The 24,462-nt window shown below is 45.5% G+C and overlaps 1 protein-coding gene and 1 long non-coding RNA gene across 2 annotated transcripts; one reads left to right on the top strand and one right to left on the bottom strand.

Annotated features, from left to right (window-relative positions):
- Positions 1-6,928: 6,928 nt before the first annotated feature.
- LOC125533991 lies at positions 6,929-7,629 on the top strand. Its single transcript, XM_048697305.1, has 2 exons — positions 6,929-6,990; positions 7,137-7,629. The coding sequence occupies exons 1-2, from the start codon at positions 6,964-6,966 to the stop codon at positions 7,530-7,532; spliced, it is 423 nt and encodes a 140-aa protein (XP_048553262.1). The 5' UTR covers positions 6,929-6,963; the 3' UTR covers positions 7,533-7,629.
- Positions 7,630-12,352: 4,723 nt separating this feature from the next.
- On the bottom strand, positions 12,353-19,877 carry LOC125533990. Its single transcript, XR_007294393.1, has 8 exons — positions 19,701-19,877; positions 19,563-19,625; positions 19,049-19,111; positions 18,768-18,809; positions 18,564-18,629; positions 16,900-16,989; positions 12,752-12,832; positions 12,353-12,443 (listed from the first exon to the last, which is right to left on the bottom strand). It is a non-coding gene; the product is annotated as an uncharacterized LOC125533990 (long non-coding RNA).
- Between the last annotated feature and the right edge of the window lie 4,585 nt (positions 19,878-24,462).

Here is a 24,462-nt window from a genome sequence, read left to right as displayed (position 1 = left end):
TGTCGGAGAGGTATCTCTGGGCCCTCTCGGTAATACACATCACATAAGCCTTGCAAGCATTACAACTAATATGTTAGTTGTGAGATGATGTATTACGGAACGAGTAAAGAGACTTGCCGGTAACGAGATTGAAACTAGGTATTGGATACCGACGATCGAATCTCGGGCAAGTAACATACCGATGACAAAGGGAACAACGTATGTTGTTATGCGGTCTGACCGATAAAGATCTTCATAGAATATGTAGGAGCCAATATGGGCATCCAGGTCCCACTATTGGTTATTGACCAGAGACATGTCTCGGTCATGTCTACATTGTTCTCGAACCCGTAGGGTCCGCACGCTTAAGGTTACGATGACAGTTATATTATGAGTTTATGCATTTTGATGTACCGAAGGTTGTTCGGAGTCCCGGATGTGATCACGGACATGACGAGGAGTCTCGAAATGGTCGAGACGTAAAGATTGATATATTGGAAGCCTATGTTTGGACATCGGAAGTGCTCCGGGTGAAATCGGGATTTTACCGGGTTACCGGGAGGTTGCCGGAACCCCCCGGGAGCCATATGGGCCTTCATGGGCCTTAGTGGAAAGGAGAAAGGGGCAGCCCAAGGTGGCTGCGCCACTTCCCCCTCCCCTAGTCCTATTAGGACTAGGAGAAGGTGGTCGGCCCCCCTCTCCCTCTTTTCCCCTTTGGGGAATCCTAGTTGGAATAGGATTGGAGGGGAGTCCTACTCTGTAGGACTCCTCCTGCGCCTCCCTCCTTGGCCGGCCAGCCTCCCCCCCTCTACTCCTTTATATACGGAGGCAGGGGACACCTCTAGACACACAAGTTGATCCACGTGATCTATTCCTTACCCGTGTGCGGTGCCCCCTGCCACCATATACCTCGATAATACTGTAGCGGAGTTTAGGCGAAGCCCTGCTGCAGTGGTACATCAAGATCGTCACCACCCCGTCGTGCTGACGAAACTCTTCCCCGACACTTTGCTGGATCGGAGTCCGGGGATCGTCATCGAGCTGAACGTGTGCTCGAACTCGGAGGTGTCGTAGTTTCGGTGCTTGATCGGTTGGATCGTGAAGACGTACGACTACTTCCTCTACGTCGTGTCATCGCTTCCGCAGTCGGTCTGCGTTGGGTACGTAGACAACACTCTCCCCCTCGTTGCTATGCATCACATGATCTTGCGTGTGCGTAGGAAATTTTTTGAAATTACTACGAAACCCTACACTGAACACCTATTGTCAGGCAACAGGGCAAAGAATCAACTACTCAAAATCCTCGATCTTCTTCAGTAAGGGGGTTCCCGAGAGTTTAAGGGTGGAGATAAAAGCTTCGTTAAATGTTCCCAATGAAACTCTCAATGAGAAATATCTGGGGATGCCATCTGATATTGGAAATTCAAAAAATGGTGCCTTTAAGTACTTAAAAGATCGTTTGTGGAGCAAGGTGCAGGGATGGATTGAAAATACCATGTCATCAGCTGGCAAGGAGGTTCTAGTCAAATCAGTGGCTCAAGAAGTGCCTGTTTTCTCCATGTCATGCTTTAAACTACCCAGGGGCCTATGTGAACATCTGAATATGTTGATAATGAAGTTTTGGTGGGGCAGCAAGGACGAAAAATGAAAACCACATTGGGTTTCTTGGCAAACAATGACACAACCTAAAGGGATGGGCGGTTTAGGTTTCAAGGACTTTGAATTGTTAAATCTTGCCATGCTAGCTAGGCAAGCACGGAGGTTGTTGCAGCACCCCGATACTCTATGTGCCAGACTTTTAAGAAGCATCTACTATCCGCAGTCTGACATTCTACAAGGCACTCTTGGCGGACATCCTAGCCAAGTGTGGAGAGCTGTAGTCGAAGCCAGAGATATTCTAAAAGAGGGATTGATCAGAAGGATCGGGAACGGAGAGACAACACACATATGGCGGGATAACTAGCTACCACGGGAGGAGATGCTACGGCCATATGGGTGTGTGATAACGAACCCACCGTCCAGAGTGTCAGAGCTAATCGACCACACGTCTGCGTCTTGGGATCGCGCGAAAGTTGAAGCGACCTTCTTGCCAATGGACACTCGAATTATATTGGGCATCCCACTATGCACCCGCAACTTGCCTGACTTCTGGAGCTGGCATTACGAGAAGCATGGAGTTTTTTCGGTAAAATCGGCATACCGAATGCTAGTGGCCACTAAGAAACGGAGAGAAGCTTGGCTCGATGGCAACCCCGGCTCTTCAACTACAAACGCCGAGGAAGGCGCTTGGAAATCTCTATGGAAAAGGAGTGTCCCGGGAAAGGTTAGAATGTTTCTCTAGCGACTTTCAAAACACTCCTTGCCGACAAATGACGTAAGATTGCACAGACACATGACTGACTCGGCTAGCTGCGGATTGTGTGGAGAACCAGATTCATGGAGGCACTCCTTACTGGAATGTGCTGCATCCAGATGCGTCGCATTGAGTAATGACGAGCTTGTGCATAAAATGATGATGTTGACTGAACCTTCTGCCAAACACTGGTTGTTTTCATTAATGGAGACACTGGAGCACGACATGTTTGTGCTACTCTCTGTCATTTTATGGGCAATCTAGTCAGCTAGGAGGAAAGCAATACATGAAAGGATTTTTCAGAGTCCACAATCTACTCAAGCATTCATACGTAGATTCATCGATGATCTACAGATAGTATTAGTTCAGCAGAAACCTGCAGCAGATCGGGTGATTATATCTGCTACACCGGCCCGGCCAAGAGCCAAGGCCCCACCACTAGATTTTGTCAAGATCCATGTGGATGCTGCTGTCAGGCATGAGCGAGGTGGAGCTGCAGCAGCTGTCTGCAGGGATGACAAAGGAAATTATCTGGGAAGCTCGGCGTTGGTCGTTTACTGCGTGAGCAACCCAACTACGCTGGAGGCAGTAGCATGCAGGGAGGCGTTAGCCCTTGTGGAGGATATGAACCTGACGAATTGTGTCATCTTTAGTGACTGTAAGCAAGTGGTTTCCGACATCACGAGAGGAACCCTAGGGGTTCATGGGGCAATCATAGCTGAGATTATGGCGAAAGCCGCTTTACATAATTTTAAGTTCATTTTCGAGGGACGTGTTGTTAATTATAAAGCATATAAATTAGCTCGTTTTTTTTTCACGGGATTTGGGTCGCCATGTCTGGTTTGGCACCCCCTCATGACTCTCGTTGTATCTCACATTATGTGAATTTCGATGATGAATAAAAGTTTTGTTCACCCTTAAAAAAAACCAGTCCCAGGGAACGACATATTCCTGGTTTATGCGGAACCGAGGCATACCTCCAGATCGAGCGGACCATGCGGAACGGGCGTTTCCTTCTTCTCCCACGACTCGCACACAGCCTCCCGAACCTCAGCGCCGCCACCCTCCCTCGATCTGATATCCCGGCGAACACTCCACCTCTCTTCCTCTCCGGCGCGGCACCAGGTACTCCGGCGGCAGACGGAGAGGCGGGCGACGGCGGCCGGCCCGGGTAGCACTGGAGGGCGTGTGGCTCGTGGCCGGTGCTCCCGCGACAGGCGGACAGGGAGGCGACCGCGGCCGGCGCGGGTGACAACTAAGGGCGCGCGGCTCGCGGCCGGAAAGACGGGCGCCGTCTTTCGGTGCTCAGTGGGCAGCCGATGGGCATCCCCATCCCCGTCTGTATTCCTGTCTTGGTGGCCGGCGAGAAAGAGAGAGCAGCAGCGGCTTGCATCAGTGGGAGACAGCAGTGTCTTACAGCATTGTGAGAGGCAATGAACAATTCTTTGGATTTAATTGGTTTAGATTCCCTTCTAGCTTGGATCTTTCTTTGTTTAGGTCCAGCAGCCATTCGATTGGATTGATTTGTGGGAGGGGATGAACGATTTGACTGCCTGCTCCTCTAAACCAAACGATTCTTAAGTAGTTGCTAAATGATGTTTAATGGTAGTACTAGCACTTTTTTTTAGCATCAGTACAGACACAAGCGCTCATATACACGCCCATACACTCACCCCTATGAACATACACATACACACCCTACCTCTATGAACACCTCCAAGGGACTAAGCCGGCATATCATCTTGAGATTTACGAAGCCACCATAGGCGCGCCTCGTCGTCGACGGGAACGTTTCCTTCCACTTAAAGTGCATCGCCGGAAATCTTGAAATAAATCCAGAAATAATGCGAGCACCAGGATTTGAACCCTGGTGGGTTGGGAATACCACTGTCCACCTAACCATCCCAACCACAGGTTGATTCGCGGCAGTACTAGCACTTGAACATAATAATTCTTAGCAAATTTGAGTGATACATATTACTCCCTCCTGTCCTTTTTTCTTTGCGTTTTAGAAAATTTCAGTTTTCCCGCAATGGTCTGCGCGTAGCTTTCTTTTGGCTGGTCTTTCCGACTATGCCCCTGCCTTTTCTTATCCGACTGTACCGCATGCGCGCATTAACTCCTATCCACCGTTCCACGAACCAATCTGCTAGCCCTCTTTTGCACAGAGAGAGAGGAGCCGCATTAATGCAGAGAGAGAAGCTGCATGCATGCAGGGAAATGGAGAGAGGAGAACGTCGGCGTGGGAATAATGCGCTGCTCTGGGCCAACTTCCCAATGTCCCTTCCCTAGCAATCCAGGGGTAAAGCCGTCCAAATTTTGCTGCCCTCTTCTCTCCTTGGTATGCAGGCTGGACGTAGAACACAGAGAAAAAAGGACCGGAGGGAGTACATTCTACTCCTCTAACCAAACGCTGTAACGGGACCATTCTATTCCATCTCATTAGCTCTACTAAATATGAAGACGGTACCGTTTCATTCTAGTGGAACGGAACCATTACATTCCATTTCACTTGGTTCTACAACCAAACACACCCTAGGTGGATCAATGTCTGAAGCACTTGTTGTGTTGGGAGTTTGGGAAGCAGCAGCAGCAGTAGTAAGGGACCGGCAATGGGGACTTCTTCAGGAGTATCTGCGTCAGTTCATCCGATGCGTCGGTGATGATTACCGCTTACACCATATCCCCATGTTTCACTGTCGTCGTGGTCACCTGATGGATTTGATGGCTGCCGGGCAACACTCCCAGGCAATGGCATACTTCATGGATCAGCTGAATGGAGATGCCATGAGAAACATTCCCACTCAGTTTGCTAATGGTGACAGCATCAATCTGAGGTGGACATGATATGGCAGTCCATCACAAGGGGGTAATGTCTTAATCACCTAACATTATTTCAACTTCGTGCAAGAAACAAAATTAAATAGATACTACGCAACACTCATATCGTTTGACTTGATTGCACGAATCCCATACAGGAACCAGAAAATGTTGCTTAGAGAATAAATGATTATATGAGATTCCATTTCATACGTGCAATCGGGTAAACATTCTGTCCTCCATATATGTTAGTAACTTTTGCTTACTGGTTGATTGCCCCTCTTGGCATGTTGCCCTACTGTATGGTGTATGCAATCTGTATAATTGTTTGGTATTTTTCCAAGTGTTCACTCACAGCAGGCCATCCAGGCCTCCGAACTAGCATGCCTTTAGGTACATACACACACACACACTTTGCACGTAGGCAGCCAGCATGTTGTTTTGTTCTCAATTGAGACCATGTGCCATACTTTGGAAGTGGTGCAAATTTTGGTAATTAGTAATCACACATGCAGTGATGAGTATGGTCTAATTAGTTTTCTTTGCCATACAACATCAAGATGGAGGCACTAGGGGGCGAGCTGGGGCCATGGCCCGGGCCAACATTGATAAAACAACACAGTTAGAGCTACTAATATGATGTTTTGGGAACAAAAATTGGTATTTTAGCTATTCTGGCCCTCCCCAACGATTATGGGGCAACAATTGGCCCCCCTCATACAACTTTTCTGGCTCTGTGACATCAACACAATTTTGGTTTAGCTCGTGGAATCCAATTTAGTGAGTTTAGTGAGTTTTTGCATCATACTGCTATACAGTAAATGACTATAAATAAGACCCATTTTCAAAATCAGTTTTACTTATGACACCTATAGTAATCCATCTTAGTTTTGGGTTATGTTTCTATCATATGTGTTATGGGATAAATCTTTTTAAATAGGGCTAGTGTAGGGCTGTAGGCGTGCTGCAACTGTACTTGTCACCTAGGGCCTAACAGCAATTCCAATAGCTCCTCTATCGCAAAAAAAAAAAAACCCCACCGTTTATGGAAAATTAAGGCTATAAATTGATTTCTTCCTGTTATGTAGGTATCCATGGAGGCAGGGGAAGAACTTACTATGGCGTTTCGCATTCAGAATTTGCATGCGACCAAGTGGACATGCTACTTTTAGATGCCTTTTGTGTCAAATGGTATTTGACAAAGGTAGCATTCAGTCAAAGCTTGAAAAACATTTGGATGGTAATAATTGCCCGGGAATGACAGAGCATGCTAAGAATGTATGGAGGGAAATTGAGTTCCAGATTAAAGCAGAGAAGAAATCGGCTTTGAAGAGGCCTTCCAGTTCCCAGGTCGTCTGCAAAGGCCATTCAGAAAGTATAAAAATGCCGAGACTTCAGTCTGCCAGTACTAAAGCCTCAAAGGAGATCACAGTTGAAGATCCAAGGCCCATGGAAACGGTATTCACCTTCTTTTCTCCTATTTTTGGGTCCTTTCTACTTAATACGCTCTTGAGACGTTTTTTTTTTCTATTGTTGTTTGATGATACTTTGTATTGAACCGGCCAAATAGTTTGTACGTACTGCTCTTTTCGAATTCCCATATACATGTTGCATTAGGATGCCAACATACATACTAGTTCTAGCTTCCAGCTGCCCATGATGTGCTTGTTTTGTAGAGATCATGGTTCTGATATTATTAAATTTCTCAGCAGGGTAATATTGGATACGCCCTTCTAGTGAGTCTTTCTGCAGTTATCCCTCAGGCATACACTGATAAGTTGGAAATATGCATTGGCATCATTAATGAATCCATGGACGAGGAGATCCGCTGGAAGGAGGTAAATTCTCCCATGAGAAATGCTTATTGTAACATCTAACTACAATTTGCTGATTGCTTCATGCTACACTAGACCATTAGCCAACAGATATTGAAAAGACAGGTTCATTTTCCTGACAAGTTGTAACCCTACAAAACCTATTACAGGCAATGAATGGGAGATCAATAATGCTAGACCTGCTTCTGTCGACGGATGTGACAAAGGATCAGTGTAAAGAACTGAGTAACTACTTCAACTCCATCTGTTGTTCAGTGCAGCAACCCCATCCGCAGCAACCTAATGCACCACCACAACAAGAGATGGTCCAGCCTACTGGTCATATTGATTTTGATAACTTAAATCTTGAAGACCTCTTGAACTGCTTTGGTTATAATGAAGAAGAGAAAGTTTACATTGAGGCACCGCCTACCCCGTATGATCATATATGGGATTACGTGGATCAAGAAGGTGATGGTGGCCTTGTGAACCTGATGGCAACTCTGAAGACCAATAGTCTCAGCACCTTCTTTTTCACCTCAGAAACTTTAAACTCTTCTTGTTGATTGATGCAGCACTTACTATGGACGCATTGTGTTCAGGAGATTGTTACGTAAACTTATTAGGCCGGTAACGCTATTTCCTCTGCCGTTAAAGTGTTGCGGCCGCTGCTGCTGTAAGAGCCCCTGCTCTCTTAGGCGTGGCACGGGCAACTATTTTTGGTTTCGCTGGATACAGAGTCCACCATGGTTTATATTGCCTATCCATCAATTGACTGAGCTAGCTTGCTTTTTTTTAGATAAAAGGCCTTGGCCCGGCTTTATAAATAAAGCCACACGGCAGCGTCACAGACCCGAACACCCAAACAGATAACAAGAACCGCGAATCCATCGACCAAAGCCTAGAGCAGGCGAAAGAAGATCCAGAGCGATACATGGCACCCTGCCATACACGGCGCGCAGGCCGGAGGGGAAAGACGACTACAACCAAACCGATAAAACCACCGCAACAGAGATCAGGCGTTAGGTCCCAGCCCGGAGAAGAAGGATGCCGAAGCCCGAATTTTGGCGATGAGCACGTCCAGGGCATCCCGATCGTCTTCTTTAGTCAATAATCTCCACTGCTGCAATAAGATACAGGATTTGAAAAAAACATCAACAGGTTTAGATGGAAAGATATGCTCGATAGTAAATTTATTCCTAGTAGTCCAAAGGGACCAACATAAGGCACCCAAGCCAACCCAGAACACCCTCTTGGTGACCCCAACCAAAACCTTGGCTAGGGTTCTAAGCTCAGAGAAGGACGAGGGATTCCAAGAGACCTGAAGCCAAGATCTGACGCAACTCCAAACGAACTTAGCCAAGACACAATGGAAAAAAATGTGGTCCGTGTTTTCCAAAGCACCACAAAGGTGACAGAACTCTGATCCCGGACCATTGCGCTTGCGAATCAGATCAGCCGCAGGAAGGCGGCCTCTGAAGGCTTGCCAAAGAAATATCTTAATCTTAGGAGGCACTTTAGACTTCCAGATGTTAGTAAATCTATTCGAGGGGTACCTCCGATAAGCCTAGAGTAAAGAGACTTGACCGAAAACCTGCCAGAAGACGAATGAGGCCAAATTACAGAATCCAGAGCCTCCGAGAGCACGGGGAAGAGGGCAGAAAGATTTTGCCAATCCTCCAACTCTTCAGGAGACAGGGAACGGCGAAAAGCCAGGTCCCAGTTATTATCCGCCACCTCCGCGATGGAGATGTCCAGCTTAGGACAGTAGGAAAACAAAACCGGGAATTGAGTAGCCAGAGGAGCATCTCCACACCACCAATCCCACCAAAAACGAACAGAACTACCATTGCCCACGATAAACTTAACATGCTCCAAAAAAATGGTCTAACTTTGACAAGGTTCTTCCAGAATTGAGACCCACGTCTAGCAGAAGCAAACAGGGGGCTAGATTGAGGGAAATACTTGGCCTTGAGAATAGAATACCAAAGAGAGTCGGCCCCAGTAGTCATAATTTTCCACCATCATTTAATTAATAAGCATTTATTCATCACCAACGTATTAATAATGCCTAAACCCCCAAGGTTCTTAGGCCGACACATAAGCTGCCACTTGACTAATCTATATTTCCGCTTATTATCTGCCGCATTCCAATAGAAGGCACCCCTGTGTTTGTCAAAGCTGGCGTGAATACCAGCCGAAAGGAGATAGAAACCCATAAGGAACATCGATAGGGCTGAGAGACAGGAGTTGATTAAGGCCACCTTGCCAGCATTAGTATTGTATCTACCGCGCCATGGAAGGACCCTGTTACCCACTTTAGCTACAGCCGGGGCAAAATCCTTAGCAAGAAGTTTAAAAGGAGAAATTGGGAGGCCCGGATATTTGAATGGAAAGGAACCTAAAGAGCACTTAAGAAGCCTGGCCACACGCAGGGCTTCCGCATCATTCACACCAGTAACTAGAACCTCACTCTTGGAGAAGTTAATCTTCAATCCAGAGACCGCTTCGAAGCAAAGAAGGATGAATTTCAAATTGGCAATACACGCATCATCCAATTCAACCATAATGATCGTATCGTCGGCATACTGAAGGTGAGAGACCCCTTCCGGAAGGAGATGAGAGACCACCGGACTAATGTGACCACATTGAGTCGCCCTCACGAGAATACAGGAAAAGGCATCGGCCACAAAATTGAAAAGGACAGGGGAAGCCGGATCCCCTTGACGAAGTCCCCTGCCATTGGCAAAAAAATTACTATTATGCCCATTCACCGAAACGGCAGTGTGGCCCTCAGTGACCAACTGCATGATACGATGCACGTAAGCTCCATCAAAACCTTTCGCGAGCAAGACCTGCTTAAGAAAAGACCAGCTGACCGAGTCGTATGCTTTTTCAAAGTCTAACTTAAGAATAACCGCTTTAGAGCTAGCTTGCTTGCCTTCAATTTTCATGCATTCTATTGTGATTCAGTTAGTTAGCTGTTCCCAGATTTTTTTATAGTTTTTTATGTGATTTTTTGGTTGCATCCTACCCTGCGAATGAAATAATGTTAGAAATTTGTAGTTCTCTGAACCAATTTTTTTTACTTTTTTTCTCATTTCTGTTAACAAGGCCTGACAGTCAGTTTTTTATTTTTAACTGCTAGTAGGAGAGGTTTACCAGCAAAACATCATATATGAGTAATCTAAATTCATTAGTCAAGGAACACAACTGCGTCAAAAGTTTGCATTCACCAAAAATAAGTAAGGGCATCTCTAGCAGATCCCTCATCGAATATACAATACCTCCCTTTTATCCCTTTTCCTTATAATTTTTAAGGGATTATCTCACCTAGCATATCCCTAAAAGGCTAAAACTGAAATTGAACGCTACTTTTTTGCACACAAACTCATCTCAAGCACAAAATAAAACAGCGTACACGTTTTACCTAGTACATTACTACTACATCGACATAGAACTAGCTTAAACATCACTACCTATAGATAAAATCCATTACTCGTCGGATGAGATGTTGATCGCCCCGCGCCGCGCCGGAGGGACTGGTCTCTTCGCATGCCGCATCCATGACATCAAGGCGAACCTGCCGACGATTTCGCCTTCGATGTCCTCGCACAACTCCGCAAACTCAATCGACGCCACAACAAATGCATTGACGACGCTTGCGCTCGATCACGCGTGGTTCTCCGTGACGATCTCCAAGTTTGCCATGATATCGGTGTCCGCGCGCTTGGCCTCGAGCTGCACCTCGGCCAACAGGTGCTCCTCCAAGTCCGAGCACGGCGCCATTGCTCCTCCTCTGCCACCTTGGTACGCGCGCTCCTTGGCCCACGCGAGCGTGAGCATCTTGTTGGTAGTGATTCTCTCGTGAACCATGGCATCGTGAAGCTCCAGGAAGACAACAGGGGGGTGGCACGAAGCTTGGGGAGGAGCGGGAGCTCAGAAAGCCACACGAGAGCTCAAGAAGGCGGTAACAACGACCCGAATCAAGGTGAGTGTAGAGCCGAATCGGCGGGGGCGGTGGACATGGGTTGGGGAGATGTGGGCGAGTTTTGGGGTGCGACACCAGTGGACTTTCTATCCCTTAAACTTTGCCCCACTTGCCTATTTTTACTCCAACACAGGCAAGCCACCGCCCAGTTGTGCCATTACTGCGCGAGGCGAGCAGCTGCTCAGTTTCCTAAGACTTGCCTTTGTTGGAGTAAAAGTAGGGAAGTGGGGTAAAGTTTAAGGGATAGAAAGTCGAATTCGAGGAAAATGCAGTATAGGGATCTGCTAGATGGAGTCTAATCCCTCAAAATGGAAAATTTTCCCTCAAATATAACTTTTGAGGGATGTACCAGCAGAGATGCCCTAAAATGATCGTATTTTTTCCAGAAAGTTTTCATGATCCACCAACTGGTCAGAAATTTTAAGAAATTGTACTCACACTTTGCACAAAACAAGAAGATCCAGGTTTCGACTTTTTCAGTCCTCACACACTTCATACCGCAGCTTACACACACATAGATCTGGTTCACTTGCCCTAATGATAGTAGGAAGTAGGAACTAGGAGAAATAACATAACAATAGAAGATACACAAGACTCGCAAGCCCCTAACAAGTAGCTTAACGTCAAGTAACACCAGTAGCTAGCTAATTGACCGTCTTCGCAAAGGCAAAAGCAGAAGGTGGTACAATCAATACTACCATTCAGTTCAAGTTGCTTGTTGATCTTCAGTTCCGGTTTCAATCTGCGAAGTCTGCGATCCAAAAGTATTAGTAGTGTCCGGTACATAAGCATTGCCTTCTCTTCTTAAATGCACGTAAATATAACAATTTTAGAGGGTCTCAAAATTTATCAAAAGATGCATACAACTAGTATTATCACCTATGTTTTGCTAGGATGTGTTCTCCATTTAATGTCTTTTCATACAGAATGCAGTTAAACTTCTACTCCCTCCGTAAAGAAATGTAGAGGGAGTAGTTTCCAAGTATTTAAGATACAAGGGTTAGTGTGTTTTTTCTAATGGTGGCATGGCTTAAGTAGGAGTCAAATTTAGAGCAAATCCAAACGGTTGAATAAGCTTGAAAGCAAAATCATGCTGCCGATGAATTGGCATAAATTGTCTATCAAGACCAATGTAGATACTTCTCAATACTTACAAGGGATCATTTTCACTACAAAAATAGCAAAGTATTTAATCAAATTTGGCACTCCAAGCATTTCATGAAGAAACATACAAAATTCTTGTAGCATGAAATAATTTGCCACCTGACCATCTCGGGGTTGTTGTTTATCATGTAAAGAATCTAAAATGGCATGTAGAGAATCTAAGTTGTCATTTTGCTGACAGAAATGAGCACCAAAATCCAGTATCTTACCAGAGTTGTCCGTCGCCTTTTCGGATCAAAATCTTGTCTAATAGTTGCCAGTTCCATCCTTGGATTCTTCCTTGAACTGGAAAAATATTCTTCACTCAAAGGTTTATATGCACCTGCCTAATAAATTAATATAATGTCCTTAAGGATTCCTGAATTAAGTATTATCATGACATAATATCCATGTGAAGTTCAATTGGTGTCCTCCAACGTCAGAAAATGAAAAATTGCAGAGATCAGCTGTGCAATTGTAGGTTTACGCACGTCTTAAAACAAATTAAATTTATCACTGATGAAGTTGCAGAGTATTCAGTAGGACCTATGACAGTACCAGATATGGTCTGTGAGAGTAGAGCCCCTTCACAGAGTTCCGCGGTTCCAAATGGTAGCAGGCAGTAAGGTACTGAATGGTCAAATAATTTACCTGCATTTGTCACTGATGACATCCCAGAGTCTTCAGCAGGATTTGTCAAGGTACCAAGCATGGTTGGCGAGAATAGAGCATCTGCAACAAGTTCAGAACTTAGCAAGTGCAGCATGTAGGCACACACCAAGGAGTGGAAAGAACAGGATCATGCCTCATTTTTTTTGAGAATCACCGGGGGGGAGCTCCCCACCTGAATATATTGCTCAAAATGGTTGCCGCAACAGCAGAAACAGGTTACAAAGGCACGATGCATCGTGCAGAAAGGTAGGTCCGCCACGAGAAGACGTCCTCCTTGTCCACCGTATCCATAAGATGGTGTGACCATAGATCCAAGTTAGCTATTAGGTTCCTAAGAGTTATTACAGAACATTGGTCGATGTTTCTGAAGAGCATATCATTTCTTGCAGCCCATATGGACGAGAGGATCGCAAGGAGAATGAAGGGCCATGCGTTGCTAGGTAAGTGGTGGGGCAGTGGCAGATCCCATAGCTCATTGAGATCTTCATCTTGGGGTAGAACGCCAATTCTTTGCCAGATTCTGTTAGCGAGGGGGCAGGAGACGAAGAGGTGAATGGAGTCTTCCGGCAGCAAGTTACATCGAGTGCACAAGTCGGAGTCGATTATGTTCTTGTGGTAAAGGTTGACGGCGGTGTTGAGACGATCCTTGAAAAGTAGCCAAGCGAAGATCTTGATCTTGAGTGGGGCCTTGGTGGTCCAAATGAGAGGGGCAATGAGGTCCGGTTCTGGCCTTGCCATGATGGTGCCGTAAGCTCTTCTGGTGGAGAATGCATGTCCCCTATGGAGGAACCGCTGGTCCTCGTCTGCCAAAGGCGTGAAGTCCTGCAAAACAGCCAAAAGCGAGACCAACTCTATTTCTGCTACAAGTGAAAGACGATTATGGAGGTTTGTTTCGATACCGAAACGCAATATGTTAGCCACCTTAACCAGCTGCAGTGTTGAGTGTGAGAAGAGGTTTGGGTAAGTGGTAGCTAGGGGTTTTGGGGTGAGCCATGTGTCTAACCAGAAGTAAGTGTGCGTGCCACTATTTGTTAAGACGAAGGAGATTGACTGTAGGGTTGGGATTTGTTGAGCTATCGTGCGGCATAGGAATGAAGCATGGGGGCCTGAGGAGACTAGGGCGTTGGGGTGTTGAAGTTCAAGCCAATCAAGCCATGGAGAGGGCGTGGATGAGAGAGCCTTGACAGCAAACTTCAATAGGAGGCAGTCATTTTGAACCTGTAAGTTTTTCAGCCCTAAACCACCGAATTTTTTTGGCGAGCAAACATTTTTCCATGCAATCAAGCACTTGGCACCCGAGCATTCATCCTCACCAGCCCAGAAAAATGACCGTCTCAGAGAATCAATGACTTTTAGGGTTTTCCTAGGGATGCGGAAGACAGACATATAGTAAGTGAGCAGGGAGTCAAGAACGGACAAGATGAGGATGAAACGGTCACCTCTGTCGAGGAGCTTGGCACGCCAGCCTGCTAGAAGCTTACGGGTTCGGTGGACTAACGGTGCGAAGGCAGAGGAAGGTGGCCTGGTAGGAGCGAGGGGGAGCCCAAGATAGATTTGAGGGAGGGGTGCACACGTGCATTCCATAGCGAGGGCAGTGTTGGCAGCTAGGGTTTCGTTTGCATGCAAGGTTGCTAGGGTTGTTTTAGAGAAGTTTATGGTGAGGCCAGTAGCTTGAGCAAAGTTTTGAAGGATTTTCCTGAGAGAGGCAACAGCGGTGGGAGAGGAGGCTGCGATGATCAAGGTATCATCTGCATATTGGAGTATAGTAGGGGGCATGTGGGTAAAGATGGGGTGATGTAGGTCGGGATCGGTACTCTGAAGGATAAGTTGCTGTAGCAGATCGACTACAATTAGGAAGAGGTAGGGGGAGGCCGGGTCTCCCTGACGTAGACCGTTCTTGCATGGGATCCAACATCCTGGGATGCCGTTGAGGAGGATGGCGGTCTTGCCAGTATGGAGGAGGTTTTGAATCCATCCACGGAAGGTTTGGGAGAAGCCTCGGACCGCCATGATTTTGTCCAGGGCATTCCAAGCAACCGAATCAAAAGCCTTTCTGAAGTCAAGCTTGAAGATCATGGTTGGGCGTTGTCGAGAGTGACAAGAGCTGATAAGATCTGCTGCAAAGACGTAGTTTTCTGCAATGTTCCTACCCGTGATGAAGCCAGTTTGGTTACCATGGACGAGATGTGGAATGAAAGGTTTGAGGCACGACGTTAGGACCTTCGCCACAGCTTTGACCGGGCAGTTTTGCAAGGGAATTGGTCTGAAGGCGTCAGGTGAGATGGAGGAGGTAGATTTCGGGAGCAGAGCTATATGGGCACGGTTTAGGCGCTCTGTGTCCGCCGTACCTTGGTGGAATTGTGCGAAGAAGGAGAAAATCACCGGTTTGATAGAGGGCCAGAAAGATTTATAGAAAGATGGGCCGAAACCATCAGGTCCGGGGCTTGCTTGAGGGTTCATTTGAAAGAAGGCCAATTTTATTTCATCTTCTGAGAATTGTGCGTCGAGGGCATGAAGACCAGGTACGGGAGAAGGGTAGATCGTCGTGAGGTCAAACGGCCATGCCGTTGAAGCAGAAGAGCCGATGAGCGTGACAAAGAAATCCCGCAGGATTTCCGCTTTTTGGTGGTGGGAAGTGAACACCGAGCCGTCCCGAGCGAGGGAGAAGATTTTGTTTTTTCTAAACCGTTGTGAGGCGGACATGTGGAAGAACTTGGAGTTTCCCCCGCCATGAATCGCTCGGATCATGCCTCATAAAGACTGTAGTTACAAATTATCATGCAAATAAAACATGAATGTAGAACTCCAAAGAGAAATTTTCGGCAACACAGAGCAGGAGCACAATGTAGCAAGACATGATATCCTAGGCAAATAGGCCACCTATCCATACATTTGGGTAAGTAGAACTACGGGTTTTTAGTTAAAACCAACTTCCAGTACTATAATGCAACTTCAACTTTGGTCATAATCTTCTATTGATATATTTATCAATAGGTATAGATAATAGAGTTATAGAACAGGTATGAGAATTCACTGACAGCCCTCGTATTCTTGAGGCCAACCTCCACAACTGCACGCCAATTGATACTCTTAGGGAGAATATGTGCACAAGAAAATTCCAGGAAGCAGAACACCTGTAAACTTGAATTTAGAAATGGCTGTTTTGAGTCGATCAAATATTACTAGCAGTGTTATTAGACATTTTAGTAAGCAACTAGTTTTAAGGCACCTATCACGGGCAGTGCATCACTGAGTCTCAACAAGCCATATAAGGACAGCTGCCACCAAGCAGTTACCAATAAAGGTTCATCTGATTATTAATAAGTTAACATTACTGACAAGGTCTTGGAATGAACTGACGTTGGCATGCCTTATCTGCAATTTTGACTGTTCCATTTCATTTCGGCACGTCGGCAAGTGCATACTGAATTATAACAGCGACTCTAGCTACCGGGCACTTTTGAGGGAGCTAAACCAAGTCATCATGTTTGATACAGGTATAACAGCTCTATTGGCTCAAAAGATTATTTGTGCCTGCCCAAGAATAGTAAGCCGGACACTAGTTTCAGTTCATCAGGGCATAACATTCCTTTACAAAAATTTATGTAAACTGTTATCTAACACCATAGATTCAAGGACCAAGGGTGAAGGACTATTTTTCCGCTTGTCAATTAAAGAACAGGAGTCTGCATTTGAATTCTTTCCATTGATGTCTGAATATATCAAGAAATTAGGAGGACCAATGTGCAGTATAAAAAGGAACATGTGGACATGACCAAGAAGGTGCACGCATGTTTCCAGTACACATAGTACTTTTTTCCCAAGCAATACAGTACACAAGCTTATGCATGTCCCTGCTGCAGGCTATTCTGGAATTACCATGGACTCAAGGAAAAGAGAAGAGTCAAACCAATGCAAGACTCATGAAAGCACATCAAACGAAAATTACCAGCATGACCAGTTATAATCTGTATTAATGAAATCAAAGAATGGGAAATCAAAATCCGTTAATCGTGATATAAATAACTTGTCAGCCAATATTTGGTGTTTTTTAACGACCAATCTAGACAAATTTTGCAGATGGGGTTAGCCTGGTATGGAGATTTCAGAATATGCAACTAAGTTACCTGGCTTTTTGACTTATGCAATCGCTGAATTTTCAGCAAGACTAGTCAAGCTACCAGGCACTGTACGGGAGACTGTGCCATCAGGATCACCTGCAAAGAAGTTTGGTGGTTATTAATGGCAGCGGGAAGAAGTGCAAAGAACAACATCAATCCTGACAAGACTGAATTATCAGTATACATCAGATACAAAATGCGAAATGGCAAACAAAAGAATGACGAAATGGAAAACCAAGGAAACATATGTCCACCATAGATCTTCTATAGATAATAGATAACTTTTGCAAATAGCTCAAACGATGTGCACATGAATCGAATAATAAAAGTGGAAGAGATAATAAAGGTTATCACTGCTTATGCACAGGTCACAGCTAAGCAAAGTAGAGCACTTCAAAAGCAAGTTGGTGCAGTAAGAACAATGTGCATAGGATCCAACCATAATGATGCTGATGAATTTAAACAATGGCTGTGTATCACTTCAAAAGCAAGTTGGTGCAGTAAGAACAATTTGCACAAGAGTGCCCTAAGTATTAATCTAGTGCAGCACTTCAAAAGTAAAATCAACAAAGTCGGTGTGATAAGAGCAATAAACTGACTGTAGAAAAAACATACGTGGTACCAAATTAAGGCCAGTAATATTAGCTAATTCTATTTTGAAGATAATTACCTTATAGTGTTGTGAAAATGAAATGTGATAAGTGAGGCAAATGGAGTGTCCCAAAAGGGACGCCAGTATTTATATGGGAAAAAAGGGAGATAATGACAATTGACTAAACAAGGGGTCATTAAAGAACGGAAAAACTAACGTCCACACGTGTGGGCGTTTGCAGATCGCCCACACGCCTCCATCACCACTCATTTTGCCACGTATGAATAGATGACATCAGCAAAAATCTTTTTGGTTTTCGGCTTAAAAATGTTTTATCTCCTAAATAAAAAAGCGAATTAAAAAATCGTTTTCACCATTAAATCCTTCACGACGAGATCTTCAAAACTAGACCCCATGTTGATATGTTTCGATGAATTTTTTTTTTGCCCAGAAGTTGCCATGATGTTTACACTATAGTTGCCATAGTGCTTAAACTAAAGTTGCCATGTGGCAATTTTAGTTTGTAGATCATGGCAATTTTAGTTTTTTGATGATGGCAATTCCAGTACTTTGACCATGAAAATATATTTTTTATTGAACCATGACAATTTTAAGTGCATGTATTGTATCATGGCAATTTTTGTTTATGGTGCATGGCAAGTCTAGTTTCTTAATTCCTCATTTATAATATGTCAAAAATTACTTTTAAATGTAAAAGAAAATAACTGAAACATATCATGGCAACTTCAGTGTAAACACCATGGCAATTCATGTGCAATAGACATGGCAACTTTTAACCCAAAAAAATTTTTTGTTGAAATATATTGATATGAGATCTAGTTTCGAAGATCTCGTCGCGAGGGATTTAATGGTGAAAACGGATCTTCAATCGGATTTTTCGTTTAAGAGATAAAACATTTTAAAAACTGAAAATTCAAAAAGATTCTCGCATGCATGCATGCGATGATGTGACAATCTATTTGCATTAGGAACGTGCGGTGCGTCTCTCTTCCTGCCACACGTGTGGCAGTTATCGACGTCCTTAAAGAAATACATGTCTGGTGGGTGAAAGAGTTACCATCCTTGCAGAAAAGTTGATGTAGATCATCTTGACTCGCGTCTGGCCAAGCTTTCAAACATTCCTCTGACGATCACATAAGTTTCATCAGTTGCTAACGCATAACCAAGCTAGAGATCAACAGTAAGTTGAGCACAATTGTTCATGCATAAATGAACAGGTATACAAGCAAATGAAAACATGCAGAGCAGAGTCTAGTTTAACCTGTAAAATATACCATCCATTCTTTTGCCTTGCGGAATAATGCTGCCATTGGAAAAAAGATAAGATTATTGACAACAAATGAACAAATGCACATTTACAGTATTACATGGACAATAAAGTAAACATCACAAGGGCATATAAAGAAATTACAGGGCACACAGATTAAATGTCAAGCGCATATAGCCACTTGACTTGTACATTTTGTGGCCTTTAACAGGGAACAATTTCATGGATTAATTGCATGGACCAATGGTACTGGTTTGGATGTTCAGTAAACTTACTACGATTAGTAACCACTTTGAAGGTAGCAAGATTAGTCCGTGAGACTGGAGTAACCGGACCACCTGCCATGAGTTCAGCAGTTAGAAACGGTAGCATCTAGGCAGCCAAACCAGTTATGCTGCCGGAGAATGTAGCATCAGGATGTATTACAGGTCCATAGCAGGCCATGAAATCAATGTGGTAAGAGCAAATAACCTATTGCAAGTTTGCAGCAGAGAGCACTCGGGGCACTGTAGTAACAAAGTTAATGAGAGATGCAAGCAAGCATTGTCGTTGCATGAGTTATCACATTCTAATTGTGTGGATATGTAAGCTACAGAGGGATGGTTGTGCAGATGTGACCAGCAATGCAGCAAGGATTCAAAAAGTTATTACTGCCAGAAAATACTCCAAATAGAAAGTGGAGACAATGACAATAAACTTCAGTGTTTTGGTGGACAAAACTGAAGGCTTTCTTCAAGTGAGACTATAACTTAGCTAAATGTTTGGTGGACGGAGAAGGTGTGAAGTAACCTTTGTTAGAGGCAGATTGAGTCAGTTCCGCTTCACTCATCTTGCCGGTTTCCAAACTTATCTCTGAATTAGATCACATAAGTTCATCAGTTGTTGTGTTCTGGAGTTACAGACTCATAAGTGAGTAGTTTTGCGTACCAACAAGATCCACAAGCCATTCCTTGGCCTTAATTAATGACTGCCATTCAGGAAGAGAAAAACAACAAACTAATTACCAAGGAGTTCACATGTACACAACTTTCGGGACATAATTACTAAACAACCATATAACATAATTTGTATGACGGTATCGTACGAGAGACGTGATTCAGGACCATGGTTCAGCCGAATCTATGGTCTATGCCGTATGATTTAACATCCTACTACATGTGGATCTGTGACATGCATGCCAACTGCATTTTTTTAATCATCCATGCATGAATTCTCATGAATAGTGTCTAGAAATCAATGGTGTCGAGCGTAGGTTCGGCTGAACCATGGTTCCATAAAACTTTTTGGGTATCGTACCACGAGTTAACCCCGGGAGTGATGGTCTGAAGTCAAAGAAGGCAGCCTGCACAAAGAAAGGAACATGCAGCAACGTATCCCATTAGTCTGTCAGAGTACCATCAAGAGCCAGCAACAAAAGAGAATTGAAGAGCATGTCAGTTTCGTGACAAGATAGCCTGTGCTGTGTGTACCATCTTCTTCTTCTTCTCAAGATAAAGCCTGCCAAGCACAGACGCCGGGATCCGGCCGCCTCGTTTCTTCACGTGGCGCCTCGGACGGAAACTAGCGAAGATTAATTGCAGCATATATATGAGAGGTGATCAAACAGAGCCACATGATTGCATCAAATCGGTAATGGATTACCAAGCGTAGCCGAAGCCAATGGGAAGCACGTTCTGGGGTTCCATTGAGCCGCGGGCGGGTCGCATATGGTCTTTCAACTCTGGAGTCTTACAAACCAAGTCGACGATAGTCAGTTTAGCCTCGTGCCTCACGCGCTCTATGTCCAGGACAGCCCTAGGCAACGCAACGCAACGAGATCAAGATCCCATTTGAATTTTGACGGACCAATGCTCATTTTATCTGTCGAATCGATTGCAGGCTTGCAGCGATAGCAGTGTTGGGTTTTACCTGTATCTCTTGGAGCAGAGGAGGGAGGAGAAGATGGCGCGGAGCCTGGTGAGGGCGTGGCTCTTGGTGGGGTGGCGGATGATGCACTGGTCGAGGGCGGTGGTGACGGAGCGGGCCTCCGGGGCTCCGGCGAGCACGTCGTCGATGGCCTTGTGCACGCGGAGGTAGTGGAAGAGGGCGCGGCCGTGGACGCCGAGCGGGCGGTCGGAGGGCAGGAAGCGGGAGAGGTAGTCGATGGCCTTGTCCCAGGAGCCCGCGTCCACCAGCTCGGCCATGTGCTTCAGGCACAGGAACACGTCCGTCTGGGTCACCAACCTGCGCGCACGCGTGCGTTTGCCCGAATCAAGAGATGCATTCGCAAAGGCAGGTTTGAAGTGGGGGGAGGGGGAGACACGACTGCGTGCTTACACATCCACGGTGCGGTTCAAGTTGTGGTGCCCGAGGAAGGAGATGAGCCGCCGCTGCCGGAAGCGCGTCACGCAGGGGAACTCCGGCGAGCGCTTGCGCTTGCCTGCGACGGAGAAGCCGAACTCGCTGCGGGTGGGGGCCGCATCGCTCTCGCGCCGTTGCTAGCTGGCTGATGCGCCAAGGGGATGAGACTGGACTGCGCCGGGGGATCGGTGATTATATCCGTGGGACCCAGAACTATCGCGCGCGCCTGCGTCGCGTCGCGCTGTGGCGCGCTGCGTCGGGTCGGGGTGCGGTGCGGTGCGGTGGAGTCATCCGATGAATGCTTAAAAGAAAAGTTGGACCGTTGTCTTTTTTTCAGCCCGGTTTAACGTGACGAATTTAGGAAGCACTTAAAACTGAGCAAACCAGCGCATTGCTCGGGCTATAATGCACGCATACAGATGAAACAAATAGATGAAATATTTGTCATCAAAATAGATAAAAAGGTATATCTAAAACTAAAATACGTCTAGATACATCCCTTTTATTCATTTGATGACAAATATTTTCGGACGGAGGGAATATCATTTTCAATCTTGAAGTTTATTTCTCCTTCATATGTTGGGAGGCTTCGAACATCAAACGGGTACCAACAGGCTCCCTAAAATTAGACCGTGTATACAGTCCGGCTCACCCAAATTCATCCCACATATGAATGAAAAAAAGAATATATTAATAACACGAAGATATCAATTATACACCCAGCCTCGCATCAACAAGAAGTCACAAAGACATTCAGAATGCACACAGCCTGAAAAGAAAAAAAGAAATGAAAAAAGACGTCGCCTCAGTGATCAACTCCTCTCAGCATCAGTACACGAACCACCACCAAAGACAACACCCAGAAAACATAAAAGGTCTTTAAAAGCGACGCCTTTAAGAAGGAAACAGTACACAAGCGCCGTTGTCGCCCGATCCAAGATTATAGGTTTTAACCCCGAAGAAAGACCGGGATATCAAAACAATACTTTCAACAAGGCAATTGCCCAGACCTTAGGTTTTCACCCTAAAAATCACGACTCGACACCCGAGAAGCACCATCAAAAATGAAATCCTCCAGTGTTGTCGCCCCCACTAGACACTACTATTACTGAAAGTTATCAAACACATGGCTCACTCCATCGCCTTCAAGGCCCCCTCCACCTTACTGATCCTTCTATCTAAGCCATCAAGATTTTCTCCGCCGTTGTCTGTGCCATGGAAACCGAGATGCCGACATGTCCCATGGTGTAAACAAATAGCAGAGCTTCGCGCCACGCCCTCCTGCAGCCACATAGGCTTATATGGACGCAAGTGACCGGATACTATCTGACCGAGATATCCTTGGGCAAGATCTCCGGCAATAGTTCCGGAACACGTCAACGGCCAGATAGAGGAGGACCGATCAAGTAGAACGTTGTCGTCATGCGATAAGAGCACAAGGCCGCCACCACACCGCTGCCTCCACCAACACTACTAGGAAAAGGGGCTATAAATGGAAATGACACTAATGGCGCACCAGACATGTGGTGCGCCATTACTATATACTAATGGCGCACCAGTTGGTGCGCCATTAGTGTGGAAGACACTAATGCCACACTAATGGCGCACCAGGCACACGGTGCGCCACTAGTAACAAAATGTTTTTTTTCATTTTTTCAAACATACTAATGGCACATCCGGGCAGAGTGCGCCATTAGTAGTTAGAACTACTAATGGCACAGCAGCCATAGAGTGCGTTACTACTGTATTTTTTTTACTTTTTTGCAAAACTACTAATGGCGCACTGTTGCATAGTACGCCATTACTAGTTTAAACTAGTAATGGCGCACTGTGCCACGGTGCACCATTAGTATAAAACTTATTTTTTTTTACTTTTTTGCAAAACTACTAATGGCACATGTCTGTGTGGTGCGCCATTAGTATGTTGGGTTACTAATGGCGCATGTCTCTGTGGTGCGCCATTAGTAACCTGGAACCAGCTAAATATTTTTGGACAGCCACACCTACACACTCACTTTCCCCACTTCATTCCCCCCACCTCCTTCTCTAAGCTTGTCGGCTGCCTCCTCCTCCTCACCTCATTTGCACCATAGATTCATCAAAATTAAGTGTTGAAATTACCTTTTTTTGATAGGTAAGTAAGGGGAAAGCTATCTTCATGTTGTAGATCTACTTTTTTTCTCCCTAGCTCGCTCCAACAACGTGCACATGCACTTTTTGTGGCCTAGCTAGATCTATGTATGTTTGTGGTGTTGCATATATGTTTGTGTTTGCAGGTACCGGTATTTGAAATGTGATAGTTGCCAATATTTTGCCGGAATGTTGATTCATTTCCGTTTCGGCGAGAATTTTGGCACTATACATTCTTTTTGGTCCTATTTTTAGGGAAGGTCATGCCAAATTTTTTCTTGGTTCTAAAATATCGTTTTGCTCTACCCCGCAGGAGACCATGGTCCGCACGATGACCGAATGCATCGTGAATAGGTTTTTGAGCTCCGCGAAGGCCGAAATGCTTCAAAAGAACGAGACGGAGATAAGATGTTCGTGTCGAAGATGCAAGCTGAAGAGCCTTATTGCGGACCCGGATTCCGGGCAGGTGCGGGACCACCTGCTCTTGCGTGGTTTTATGGATGGCTATCGGTGGCAAGGTGATGAAGATGACTACAAAGTCGTCCATGGGGGCCGGGCAAGAAATTAGGAAGGGCAGCAAGACAACCACCACGGCTCGGGCGGGCGAGAAGATGAAGAATCTCCAGGACATGATCACGACGGTGATGCTGTACACAGTCATCATGTAGAAGATGCCGGACATGATGATGAGGAAGATGTCAGAGCAGACGAAGGGCATGATCATGAAGATCTAGATGCCGGAGGAGCAGACGACGATGGACCATCGATGGGCTGGGTGCAGGACCCTCATATTCAAGAGCTGCTTCTCAAGCAGACGGATAACGCAAGAGCTGCCGCCCGAGAGAAAGCCAAGCTGGATCAACTGGAGATAGACGCGGTTACTCCATTGTATGAAGGATGCAGACCCGAGGATACCCGCCTGAAAGTAACGCTCATGGCTTTGGAGATGAAGGTAAAACACAAAATGACCGACGCATGCTTCGACGAGAACATGTCATTCTGGCACGAACATCTTCCCAAGAGGAACAAGTGCCCGACCAGTTTCGAGGAGGCGAAGAAAGTCGTGTGTCCTCTGGATTTACCGCACATGAAATACCATGTGTGCATGAACAATTGCATCATTTATCGGGGCGAGCATGTGGAGTCTACCATATGTCCGGTGTGCGGCGTCACTCGATACAAGAAGAGGAAGAAAGCTCGTCGAAAAGTGGTGTGGTAC

Source organism: Triticum urartu, chromosome 2, assembly GCF_003073215.2.
Source record: "Triticum urartu cultivar G1812 chromosome 2, Tu2.1, whole genome shotgun sequence".
In the NCBI taxonomy this organism is placed as follows: Eukaryota; Viridiplantae; Streptophyta; class Magnoliopsida; order Poales; family Poaceae; genus Triticum; species Triticum urartu.
Note: the sequence above shows the minus strand (reverse complement) of the source record. Positions and strands in the feature narration are given on the sequence as shown.

Excerpts from the sequence above, each read along its gene's own strand:
- LOC125533991 (XM_048697305.1), top strand. The coding sequence starts at position 6,964 with ATGGACGAGGAGATCCGCTGGAAGGAG. Across the intron at positions 6,991-7,136 it reads AGGAGATCCGCTGGAAGGAG|GCAATGAATGGGAGATCAAT; the intron begins GTAAATTCTCCC and ends AACCTATTACAG.